Source organism: Ornithorhynchus anatinus, chromosome X3 (assembly GCF_004115215.2).
Source record: "Ornithorhynchus anatinus isolate Pmale09 chromosome X3, mOrnAna1.pri.v4, whole genome shotgun sequence".
In the NCBI taxonomy this organism is placed as follows: domain Eukaryota; kingdom Metazoa; phylum Chordata; class Mammalia; order Monotremata; family Ornithorhynchidae; genus Ornithorhynchus; species Ornithorhynchus anatinus.
In genome coordinates this window covers 1,598,981-1,611,993 of record NC_041751.1, presented here as the reverse complement: position 1 = coordinate 1,611,993, position 13,013 = coordinate 1,598,981, and the positions used below count along the sequence as shown (strand labels likewise).

Sequence of the window (13,013 nt, the reverse complement as noted above, 5' to 3'; positions counted from 1 at the left end):
ACCGACTGATCTATCAACTCTGTTTTACCCCACCGCGTGCTCAGTACAGTATAGACTGTCAGCTCGTTGTGGGTAGGGAATGTGTCTGTCGTTCTCTTGCCCTCTCCCAAGCTCTTAGTACGGTGCTCTGCACACAATAAGTGCTCAGTAAGTACGACTGACCGACTGCAGTGCTCTTCTGCGCACAATAAATGCTCAAAAAATAACATTGATGATTGATTAAAAATAGTGGAAAATGTCACCTTTGGACATTAACAACCATTGCAAAGAGGCTGCTGCCAGGAAGAGGAGAGTCGTCAGATGATGTGCCAAAATTACTTTTCTTTTTTTAGGTGTCTCTCGAGCCTTTCGACACTAACTCAACAGATGCGGGGAACGAAATGAAATCTGCAAGCCGGTAAACAGTGAGAGGCTCGGGCATAAATATTTTGACTGTTCTTTTTCTCAGCTAATCTGGTCGATATTGAATTTTTCCTAACAAATGAAAATACTTATTGTGCCGTTTACCGACAACTCCTCAGACCACATGGGATTATCCTGTCTTCCCCAGTGTCTAGCGCAGCCCTGGGTACATAGTAAGCACTTAAGAAATACTGTAAAAAAAAGCATGGCATTGACAAACTGTGCCTCAGTAATCTGTCTCCTCCTCCTGCTTGTGGGTATATCAGACATCCAGGTCAAATTTTGCTTTGCCAAACAAAAGGAAACATCCTGCCTGTTCCATGACCGTTTTCCTAACGGCATTTTTCGTTGCATTCAAATTGATTCCGTTTTCCGACTCTGTGATGTGCAGCCTTTCCGTTATTTATGCATTTTACAGTATAGGCTATAATGTACAATATGTATCAGTGTTTATCACGATCTTTAATGTCTACAAGAAGTTCTGTATTGGAGAGTACACAGTTTGAAATGGAAATCAGCCTAAAATAATAAAACAAAAAGCAGAGTTGTGGAAACAAAGACAACTCCCAGAAAACAGAAGATGGTTCTCGTTTGTTTTCCGAAGTGCTTATAATAAGGATGGTGGTGATTATTATTACAATGTCTGTCTTCCCCAAACCACGCCGCCTTCTGATCCTGTTTTCCCAGTTCCAGAGCAGCTTGTCCTGAAGCCTCTTCTGAGCAGAAAGGGTTTCCTGGTGTTTCGGAAGCACGGTCTGACCCTTGCGGCCATCATCCCTCCTTGTAATAATCATAACGATAATTACGGTACTTGTTAAATGCTTACTATGTGCCAGATTCTGTTCTAAACACTGGGTAACTTGAAGTTAATCAGGTGGGGCACAGTCCCTGTCCCCCGTGGGGCTCCCATTCTAAATCTTCATTTTACAGGGGAGGCAACTGAGGCCCAGAGAAGTTAAGTGACGTGCCCGAGATCACACAGCAGACACGTGGCAGAGCGGGGATTAGAACCCAGATCCTTCTGACTCCCAGGCCCGGGCTCTAACCACGAAACCACGCTGCTGCTCCAGGCAAAGCTCCAGGTATGGCCACGTAGGCTAGGCCTTCTAGGCTGTAAGCTCGTTGTGGACCCGGAATGTATCTTCCAACTCTGTTATACTGTGATATTTTACTCTTCTGAGTGCTAAGTACAGTGCTCTGCACATAGTAAATGCTCAATAAATACTCACTGATGGACTGACTGATTGATAGGCTATATTGAGCAGGACTCCACCTGTCCCCCAGCCTGCTTCGGTACCTTCAACTCTCTTGTCTAACCCCACCTTCCGGAGGTACTTACTAATTCTGGGGGGGGTTTGGTGGTGTGGGGATAGGGGGTGGTTGTTAATTTCTGCAGGGATGCCATCAGGAATTTGCCATTTTTCATGGATTCAGCTGAGGGAATTGGCTCTTCCAGAGTTGGCGCTTCTGCTAGGTGGAGACAACAGGGCCAGTTTTCTAAATTTTCAAAGGCCTCCTCCTCTGCTCTCTTCCTTCCTCCTCTGTGGTGGAAAGATTGTTAAGAAGACCACTGGCTTCTCACCCGCTGAGTAAGATTCCCTCCCTCTGGATGTAAAATGAGACAATTTTACATCTGGCGCTTAGTACGGTGTCTGGCATGGTAAGCTCTTAACGAATGCCATAATTCTTATCTAAATCTTCACAGAGCCATAGCGTTTACCAATTGCTTACCAGTTGTTTGTGCTGTATAAGGCAGAAGGGGTTGTTTCTGGAAAGCTTTTTAAGAACGAACGTTGCCTTTAAAGCGATGCAGATATGAGGAAAGTAGCAAAACCTTCTAGTAAATTCGAACTGGTCATTTGGCGGGGGGCATATAGCTAGAGCTGGCTTTAAAAAGCTGCGTTTCCAGGCTGTCGTCCTTCGGACATTCAAAACCCAGATCCTCCAGTATTAATATTGCTTCCTCCAGAGATGCGGGACGCTGTTTGGTGTAGGGGCACACTTGGCGGGGCGAATCGACCTTTGAATTTCCTCTGATTCCTCTAATTCTAATGGATGGAGAATAAACGGAATACTTCTCACGAAGGATTTAGCGAAGCGAGTTTGCTGCCAGCCTCGGGAGAACCTGATTTCAAATACATCTGCACAGCCTGCCCATTAGCAGAATATTCTGAGCAACTGCTGTGTGCAGAGCACTGGACTTGGTAGCGTAGAATTAATAGACATGATCCCTGCCCTCAAGGAGCTCACAGCCGAGGGGACAAACTAAAATAAATTACGGGTAGGAGGAAATGAGAGAGCATGAAGATATGTACATGAGGGCTATGGGAACTACCAGTATTTAAATGCTTAGCAGGTGTAAATTCGATCGTATTTATTGAGCTCTTACCGTGTGCAGAGCACTGTGTAAATGTGCCCCTGAGGGGATTCGGGGGCCACGTAAGGTGGGGAGAGTAGAAATGAATCAGGGAAGAGCTCCTGGAGGAGATGTGACTTAGAAGCGTTGCGAAGCCGGGACGAGCGGGATACGAAAGGGCAGCGGGAAGGGATTGAGCAAGAGGTCAGTGGCGGGAGTGATGAGAATGAGGCACAGAGGAGTGAAGAGTGGGGAGCTGGAGAGTCATGGGAGAAAAAAGTGGATCATTAGAGGCGAGAGAGGCGATCGCTCTAAAATCAATTTTTTGCCTGGAGTTTTTGCTTGATTGGATAAAGAATGGGGAACCATCGGAGGATTTGGGCGCATGGGACGACTTGACCCAGGATTGTTCCATGCCTGGTGAAATGAATCTCTTGCCTTTGCCCTTGGTTCCAGAGGACTCCGTCAGTTCTCCAAACAGATCCACGTAGCGGGAAGGCAGCAAGCGAAAAGGTAAGCCTTTTTCACTCTTATATTTGTGCTTTTTTCTTTGACTTCCAGGACCCCGCACCCTCTTGACCCAGGGAAAGGGGAGCTCTTGGAGGAAATGTGATCCCCCCATATCCCCCTCCAGGTTAACATACAAAAGAGTTAGCTTTAGTAGGGACTCCTGCACTAAAGGGCTCCTACACTACTAATGGAAAAATAACTCCAACACACAACCCGTCCTCGGCTTTTTCTTTTCAGTGGCGTCTGTTAAGCGCTTAGTAAGTGTCAAGCACTGTTCCAAGCGCCGGGGTAGATACGAATTAATCAGGTCGGACACAGCGTCTCACACAGGTGCTCACGGGCTAAGTTGGAGGGAGAACAGATATCGAATCCGCATTTTACATTAGAGTGAACTGAGGCACAGAGAAGTTCAGTGACACACAACAGGTGGAGTGGGGACTAGAACTCAGGTCTTCTGACTCCCAAGCCCGTGCTCTTTCCACTAGGCCGTGCTGCTTCCTTGCACTCAAGATTCCACAAATCTGTGGACATTTCTTCCCTCCTTTCCATTGTGCTCTCCCAGGAGCTTAGTACAGTGCTCTTGCACAAGTGCTCGATAAGTACCATTAATTGATTGGACACCTAAGAAAATAGAAATAATTTTTATTAAAATAAAGTTTTCCATACATTGCATTCAAGACTTTTTTTTGTACAGAAGAGCAGTTGCTACAATCACGCTGCCATCTCCACATTGAAGTGCCTACTTTCAAAAATCAAGCATTTTGGCAAAAAATCGTATCCCCTCTATACTTCAAAAGTCGGCTCTGATAATACTGAAACAGAATACTTCATGTAGTCTAAGTTCAGGTGCATAAATACAAATAGTATTAAATTATAGGAAACATTATAGCTTAAAAGCTATAGAAAAGCTTAACGCATACTTTAAACTCATTAAAGTGTAAATTCATTAGGCAGCATGCAGATAGAATACATAGAATGACATTTATAAATAGAGACTGAAATTCTTTATCATTTTGCATACAACGTGGAAACTGGACGGAAACATCCTCTTTGCACCGTTTGTAACAGATGCCTCTCCGGGAAAGTCCAGGCTTGATTAACCACATGATTGTCACTTCATAAACATGGCTCTCTTCGTCATAAAATAGAGGGAGCGGGTATTATTTACACGAAAGAGTGATTACTTCAGTTTTTGGCCATCCTTTAACTAGCAGCAATTCATCGTCAGACAGACTCTTTTTAAGAACCGTAGTTGACCGTTCCGCCCGGGGGAAGAAACGCTCGGCCAACCCCGGGCCCTTTGCATAGTGGTCCAGGCGCGCGTCCTGTTCGTGGCTGACCCCTCCTGCCCCTCCAGGGACGCGGGGCAGGAAGAAGGAGGGGGGGGACCCAGAACGCTCACGTTGCCTCGCGGCGACGGGAGGGGACGAACCGTCTCCGAACTCTTCGGGGGGGGGGAGGAAACGCTTAAAGCTGGGAATCGGACACTGCTCCCAACTCGAAGGAATACTGTGTGGCGGGGGGCCGAGGTGCCGAGTGCTTGGATTTGGTGGCGGTGAGGGAGGGGGAGAGGCGGGGGTCCCCGGGGGGCTAGGGGCGGAGGAAGAGCAGGGCCAGGGGCAGGGCGAGGCCGTGGCGGGCTCCCGGGCCGGACGAGGGCAGGCTCTTGGAGACCTGCACCTGCGAGATGGTAAGGGCCGACAGCGGGACGTGGGAGGCCAGCGTGGGGCTGTCCGAGTTGATCAGCGATTCGATCTTTTCGGCTTCTTTGTTACAGGCCTCGATCTGGAGGGGGGGAAGAGAGATGACAGCCGTGGTCTCGAAGCGCTTACTGGGGGCCGAGCACCGTTCTAAGCGCTGGAGCCGATTCCCCGTGGGGCTCGCGGGCTAGGCAGGAGCATCCCCATTTTATCGATTGAGGTGAGTGGGGCACGGAGAAGTGAAGTGACTTGGCTAAGGCCTCACAGAACCCAGGTCTTCTGATTCCCAGGCCCAGGCTCTTTCCCCTAGGCCACGCTGATTCTCAAGAAAACCAGTGATCTCACAACACGGTAACTCACGTGTTTGTTTTTTTTCCCATGGTATTTGTCAAGCACTTACAATGTGCCAGGCACTGTGGTAAGCTATGGGGTAGATAGTATAATAATAATAATAATGGTATTTGATAAGCACCTAGTGTGTATTGGGCACCGTTCTAAGCATTGGACAGATGCAGGCTAATCAGGTTTGACACAGTCCTCGTCCCGCAGGCGGCTCACGGTCTTAATCCCCACTTTCCAGATGAGGGAACTGAGGCCCAGAGAAGTGAAGTGACTTGCCCAGGGTCACCCAGCAGACAAGGGGCGGAACCGGGATTAGAACCTAGGTCCTTCCGACTTCCAGGCCCGGGCTAGGCCACGCCGCTTCACTCCTTCAGGCCGACGGCCCGCGCTGGCCTCGGACGGCCGATCGCGTCTCTAATAACCGGGCTCTCTCAACTGGGTACCCCCTCTAGACCGTAAGCTCGTTGTGGGCAGGGGATGTCTGTGAGATTGTTCTACTCTCCTCTCCCAAGCGCTTAGTACGGTGCCCCGCGCACAGTGAGCACTCGACAGACACTGAGCTCACGGGCCGGGAACGCCCGGGTCCTCGCTATGGGTCCCACCACGTGTGACGGCCCCAGCCGCTCCTTCAAATTGCCGCCCCCCTCGAGAAGGACCCCCACCCAAACGGGGGGCGAGCTGAGAACCGGGCACAGACCCCGCCCCTGCCCTCCGACCCACCTGCAGCGCCTTCGGGGAGAGGTCCACGGGGATGACGAGGACCACGATCTCCGACTCGATGCTCAGGTACCCGAACACGTCACACTGAGGCACGGAGATGTGCAGGCGGACCTTCTGAAGGATCTCCAGCACGGTGATGGGTTTCTTGTTGGTTACCTGGGAAGAGGGGACAGGGTGGTTGGGCGAGATTAAGACGTGTTTCTCTCTCCCCGCCCCGGCGCTGGGGGTTTGCGGGCCTTTCCGGCTCCTGGCTGAGTCCGTTTTTAGCAAGCCGGGACTCCGTCGTGTCGTCTGTGCCGCCGTCGGTGTGGCTGGAGACATCGATGATCCGAGCCTCTAAGACCACAGGAATGGTCCGCCGGACAACTGACTTGGGGTGGGGGGGTCAGTCGAGGAGCCAAAATGGTCCCCATGACTGGTGGGTGAAAAATAGAAGAAGGCAGATGCCGGTTTGATCTGGGAATTCCTTCTCTCATTCTCCAAGAAGGATTGAAGCCTGGCACTCAGCTGTTCGGAAGGACTGGAGGCAGGAAAATCAGGAAACGGTCATAGAGGAAGCCTCAATTCACCAGAGTGGTGCATTTTGGGATGCAGAAACTCTTCTAGACTGAAAGCTAGTACGTGTTACCGACCCTATTATTAAGTACATTGTTTTGCACACAGTAAGGGTTCCAACACTGTTCATAGATTTTTATTTTTTTTTTGTCCCGGGCTTGGAGGCATGGTTTGGCGGTTCTCATAGATGCTTCACAGAGGAAGGTATTAAACCTCCCCTATTGCCACCTGTACCCTCGCAGCTTCAACGGCAGAGTCGGGAAACCCGTCGACGGAGCCGTGACGGGGCCCCGGCCCTGGGCTGAGGTAAGGCTGCTCTCCCCAGCATCCCTCCCTGAATGAACGCCGAGATCCACAGGGGCCGACAGGTGGGGAAGGAGCGGAGCCCTCCTCTGGTCTCTCTGCCTGGATTCGCCCCTCGGCACTTATATATCGATCTATAAATTATGTAATGGGAGACCTGGGTGGCTCAGAGAATGGCCGGAGCAACCCGGGATTTCTCCCGGCTTCTTCTGCCATCGTCCTTGGTGGACCACTATCGAAGAATGCGAAACGGCCTTCGGCGAAATTCCCTGGGTATCTCGGGGCGCCCTCGGGGGCGGGTCCAACAAGTAGCTACCCTGGTTTTTCCTGGGATGCTGAGGGATTTGTGTCTCTTCTGCGGCAGGGGTAGCCCCAAGCCCCAGCTCTGCCTGATGGACATTTTGGAAGTAGTTCATACAATCCGTTTATGCTCATATCTGTCTCCCTCTCCGGACTGTAAGTTCTCTGTGGACAAGGCACGTGTCTGCCAGCTCTACTGTTATGTACTCTCCCAAGCATTTAGTACAGTCCTCTGCACACAGTAAATGCTCGATAAATACCATTGATGATGATCTGGCTCCTAGATAGCAGCCAGCGAAGCACCTGCACCGACTACTTTTGTTACTTTCGGCCCCCCGACTCCAATTCTGTCCGGGGCCGACTGAATCTTCTGCTCCCACCCATGACGCCCACCACCTCAGCTTGTGGGGCTGAAGGGAAAAGCAAATTCTGTCACCTTGATCCATCCCCAATTCCCCAGAACCAAACCTCAATGATAAAAATAGCAGATTTCTAAAATTCCACAAAAGAAATCTTTTCTGAAATTTCCAGGGAGTGAAGGGTGGTGGTTTTTTTATAGCTTTGTGTGTGTGTGGTTGTTGTTGTTTTTTTTTTTTTTTACCTTGGCAATGGTGTCCAGCTTTTCTCTGTCAAATAACACTCTTAGCATCCCTGCACATAGCGGGCAGCAAGCACCTACCGGAAGAAGACGAGAACATCAGAAAGAGAAGCGGTGGCGTTCACTGGATAGACCCCGGGCCTGGGAGTCAGAAGGACCTGCGTTCTATTCCCAGCTTCCCCACTTGCCTGCTCTGTGACCTTGGGCAAGTCAGTTCTCTGTGCCTCAGTTCCCTCATCTGTAAAATGGGGATTAAGACCGTGAGTCCCATGAGAGACGTGAACTGTATCCATCCTGATTAATAATAATAATAATGTTGGTATTTGTTAAGCGCTTACTATGTGCCGAGCACTGTTCTAAGTGCTGGGGTAGACACAAGGGAATCAGGTTGTCCCACGTGGGGCTCACAGTCTTAATCCCCATTTTACAGATGAGGGAACTGAGGCACCGAGAAGTTAAGTGACTTGCCCAAAGTCACACAGCTGACAAGTGGCCGAGCTGGGATTCGAACCCATGACCTCTGACTCCAAAGCCCGTGCTCTTTCCACTGATTAGCTTTTGTCTACCCCATCACTCTACTACAGTGCCTGCAACATAGTAAGCGCTTAATAAATACCGTAAAAAGAAAAGCCAGCCACCCTTCGGTGAGCACTGGTGTTTGTGAGGATGACTACTTTTCTCAGGTAGCCTCTTTAACCTTGCCAATCAGCCATATCACTCACCCAATCGATGCTATGTAATAATTGCGTTATTTACGCACTCACGTGCAGAGCACTCTACTAAGCACTTGGAGAGTTCAAAAGTGGTGGTGGTCACATTCCCGGCCCACCGGGAGTTTTTCAAGTCTAGAGGGGGAAACTGGACATTTACATTAAAGTCAATTATGGATATGTACACAAGCGCTATGGGGCCTACGGTGAGGTGAATATCAAGTGCCATTTGAGTTCAGCATACGAGTTTGATCACCTAGTTTATTTTGGTTTTGGAGAGATGATTAGCTCTCCTGTCAGCTTTTTTCCAAAAAAAGCTCAATCAAGGTGCATTTTTCTACAACTAAATATCTTTTTTTGGGGGGCCCTCCCTTCCCAGCTCAAAAGTTCCACTTGGTTCACTCGGGCGTATTTACGGAGCGCTTACTCTGTGCAGAGCACTATACTAAGCGCTTGGGTATTTGATCAAGTTGCGGTCACTGTAGTAGACCGGGCCTCACCCACGTGGTGATTCCTGCACCGGGCACTATCCACTACTCCAAATTAAATCCAGTCCATGATATTTCCCTTGGGTTTTAGGACTCATTCCCCCCAAAACAACCAGTTTAGCTTATCTGAAAATCTTTGCTTTCATTCTGCCAGCTCACCCGTAGGGACGGGTAATTGACGTCTCCCCCGATTAGCAGATCTGTTTTAGAGCGTTTCGAATGGTCTTTATTCCCTACTCACCTCGCTCACCCCGACGAGGCTGACTGGAGGATGGCTAAGGAGGGTATTATTTCAGCAGTGCCCCAACCGAAACACTGTGCTCAGTCCAGGGGTAGGTTACGGTTCATAAATACATTCTTACTACCTTATATTTGTACCGTTATATAGGCTTGGCCTCGACGTATTACTCTGTGATTTCCAGCAAACACGGTTATGCCCGCGCGCACCTCGTGGGCAGGGATTGGGTCTATCAATCCTATTGTATTTTACTTTCCCAAGGGCTCAGTACAATGCTGTGCCCACAGTAAGCGCCCAATACATCCTACTGCTTGACTTATAACATCCACCCTCGCCTCCTTGACAGCCACAGTTCCATTTCCTGCCTTCGGTAGGACAGCGATTCAACACAGGAAAGATGGACCTTGTCAACCCTCTCTGCCGATGAGGTAGGTAACCCTTTCATTCCCTGCTCTCCAGCCGCTCTCTCCCCCACCCACACACCCCTCTTTGGATTTCACCTAAAAGTGCTCCCCTGCTTACTGGATCCTTTATGCTCTCCCCCAAATTCATTCATATTCTCCTGCTCCTCCTCCTCTCCTCCCCTTTTTCTCCCTTCCTCCTCTCCTCCCCTTTTTCTCGCTCCCTCCTTTCTTCTCCTTCTCCCCTTTTTCCTCGCTTCCTCCTCTCCTCCCCTTTTTCTCGCTTCCTCCCCTCCTCTTTTTCTCGCTTCCTCCCCTCCCCTTTCTCCCTCCCCTTCCTCCCTCCCCTTCCTCCTCTCCTCGCCCCTTTTTCTCACTCCCTCCTCTCCTATCCTTCTCCCCTTTTCTCGCTCCCTCTTCCTCTCGTCTCTATTTTATCACTCCCTCCTTTTCTCCCCTTTTTCTCGATTCCTCCTCTCCTCTCCTTCTCCCCTTTTTCTAGTCCTGTCCTCTCCTTTTCTCCTTTTTCTCATTCCCTCCTCATCTCTCCTCTACATTTTCTCCCTCCCTCTTCTCCCCCCACTTTTCTCGCTTCCTCCTCTCCTCTGCTTCTCTCCTTTTTCTCGCTTCCTCCTCTCCTCTCCTCTCCTTTTTCTTGCTTCTCTCCTCTCCTTCTCCTTTTCTCGCTTCCTCCTCCCCTTCTCCCATTTTTCTCACTCCCGCCTCTCCTTTCCTTTTCCCCTTTTTCCTCTCCTCACCTTCTCCCATTATTCTTGCTTCCTCCTCTCCTCTGCTTTTCTCCCTTTTCTCGCTTCTTCCTCTCCTTCTCCCCTTTTTCTTGCTTCCTCCTCTCCTCTCCTTCTCCCCTTTTTCTCGCTCCCTCCTCTCCTTCTCCCCTTTTCCTCGCTTCTCTCCTCTCCTTCTCCCCTTTTTCCTCGCTTCTCTCCTCTCCTTCTCCCCTTTTCCTCGCTTCTCTCCTCTCCTTCTCCCCTTTCTCTTGCTTCCTCCTCTCCTCCCCTTTTCCTCGCTTCTCTCCTCTCCTTCTCCCCTTTTCCTCGCTTCTCTCCTCTCCTTCTCCCCTTTTTCCTCGCTTCTCTCCTCTCCTTCTCCCCTTTTCCTCGCTTCTCTCCTCTCCTTCTCCCCTTTTCCTCGCTTCTCTCCCCTCCTTCTCCCCTTTTCCTCGCTTCTCTCCCCTCCTTCTCCCCTTTTCCTCGCTTCTCTCCCCTCCTTCTCCCCTTTTCCTCGCTTCTCTCCCCTCCTTCTCCCCTTTTCCTCGCTTCTCTCCTCTCCTTCTCCCCTTTCTCTTGCTTCCTCCTCTCCTCCCCATTTCCTCGCTTCTCTCCTCTCCTTCTCCCCTTTTTCTCGCTTCTTCCTTTCCTCTCCTTCTCACTTCCTCTTCTCCTTTTTCCCCTTTTTCCTCTCCTCTCCTCTCCTTTTTCCCCTTTTCCTCCTCTCCTTCTCCCCTTTTTCTCGCTTCTCTCTTCTCCCCTTTTTCTCCCTTCTTCCTCTCTTCTCCCCCTTTTCTTGCTTCCTCCTCTTTTTTCCCCTTTTCCTCACTCCCTCATCTCCTTTTCTTCTCCCCTTTTTCTCACTCCCTCCTCTCCTGTCCTTCTCCCCTTTTTCCTCTCCTCTCCTTTTTCTTGCTTCTCTCCTTTCCTTCTCCCCTTTTTCTTGCTCCCTCCTCTCCTTCTCCCATTATTCTCGCTTCCTCCTCTCCTGTCCTTCTCCCATTCTTCTCGCTTCTCTCCTCTCCTCCCCTTTCTCTTGCTTCCTCCTCTCCTCCTCCCCTTTTTCTTGCTTCTCTCCTCTCCTCCCCTTTTTCTCTCTTCCTCCTCTCCTCTCCTTTCCTTGTCCCCTTTTTCCTCTCCTCTCCTCCCATTATTCTCGCTTCCTCCTCTCCTCCTTTTTCTTGCTTCTCTCTTCTCCCCTTTTTCTTGTTCCCTCCTCTCCTCTTCCCCTTTTTCTCACTCCCTCCTCTCCTTTCCTTCTCCCCTTCTTCCTCTCCTCCCCTTTTTCTTGCTTCCTCCTCTCCTGTCCTTCTCCCGTGCTTCTCTCCTCTCCTCCCCTTTCTCTTGCTTCCTCCTCTCCTCCTCCCCTTTTTCTTGCTTCTCTCCCCTCCTTCTCTCCTCTCCTCCCCTTTTTCTCGCTTCTTCCTTTCCTCTCTTTCTTCTCACTTCCTCTTCTTTTTCTCTCTTCCTCCTCTCCTCCTTTTTCTTGCTTCCTCCTCTTCTCTCCTTTTCCCCTTTTCCCTCTCCTTCTCCCCTTTTTCTCGCTCTCTCCTCTCCTATCCTTTCTCGCTTCCTCTTCTCCTCTCGCCGTTTTCTCATTCCCTCCTTTTCTCCCCTTGCTCTCCTCTCACCTCTTTCTCCAGACAGATTTCTTGAACCATTTTGGGCATAGGTCCAAAGACTCCCCAGACTAGCACTTTTTACCCACTGGAATCCCTCTCTTTACCCCTCTTCCCTGCTCTGACCCACTCCCCCCTCCCCACAGCCCCACGAGCCCCCGCGGGAAGGTAGCTCCCTACCTGGGGCGACGACCGGCTTGCATCCCGGGGCGGAGAGCGGGGGGCACCTGACGGCCGCGCACTCGGGGAAGGCGCTGGGGTCAGAGAGAACGCCCACCGCCTGGCACGGCCCGGGGTAGTCGACCGCCACCCGCTCGGAGTAGGCCGCGCAGACGCTGCTGTACGTCTCGCCGTTGTGCCCGCAGACTGGCTCCACTGCTTTGCAGAAGGGCTGAAAGAAAAACCACTTCTGGTTGGTGTTGGAAGGGCTCTGACTAGAAAAGCAGCATGGCCTAGTAGAGAGAGCGGAGGCCTGGGATTCAGAGAAGGACCTGGGTTCCAATCCCGGCTCCGCCGCTTGCCTCCTGCGTGGCCTTGGGCCCTCGCTTTACTTCTCTGGGCCTCAGTTACCTCATGTTTAAATCGGCATTAGGAACGTGAGGCGGGGATTGTGTCCAACCTGATTAGTATGCACCTACCCCAGCACGTAGTAACTGGTAGTTAAATACCCTTAAAAAAGAAAAGCAGAGTCAGAGATGAGGGCAGAGGCTTCCCCATAATCCCAGGACCAGGCTTGGAGAGGCAGAGGAAATGGATTTGTCTTTTTGCTCTAACTCCAAGAAGGCGGGGGACTAGGGGACCAGGATTCAGGCAAATGCTGCCTACAATTACCCCATCCTCGACCCACCCTGGCCCTCTGTCCTTTGGGGTGGAACATGGCGGGCGACTATTGCCCCTGCCAAACTGAGCTCTAGGAGTTGGCATCACTGCCGGCTGCCCTTCGCCAGCCTCTGTTATGACTTTGGCTCTGTCTAAGCCTTTGCTCACTTAATCTCCCCTCCCCTGCACGCAGCACTCCCAGCGACTCTCTAACAGGGCACGAA

At 50.7% G+C, this 13,013-nt stretch overlaps 1 protein-coding gene across 1 annotated transcript in view; it reads right to left on the bottom strand.

The window, feature by feature from the left end:
* Window positions 1–3,893: 3,893 nt before the first annotated feature.
* Window positions 3,894–13,013, bottom strand: part of RECK (reversion inducing cysteine rich protein with kazal motifs) — a 56,764-nt gene continuing 47,644 nt past the window's right edge. Inside the window, exons 18-21 of the mRNA XM_029053941.2 lie at window positions 12,151–12,361; window positions 7,790–7,863; window positions 6,031–6,186; window positions 3,894–5,053 (exon numbers count right to left, since the gene is read on the bottom strand). Coding sequence (XP_028909774.1) covers window positions 4,859–5,053; window positions 6,031–6,186; window positions 7,790–7,863; window positions 12,151–12,361 — 636 coding nt within the window. The 3' untranslated portion in view covers window positions 3,894–4,858. The remainder of the gene's footprint in view (window positions 5,054–6,030; window positions 6,187–7,789; window positions 7,864–12,150; window positions 12,362–13,013) is intronic.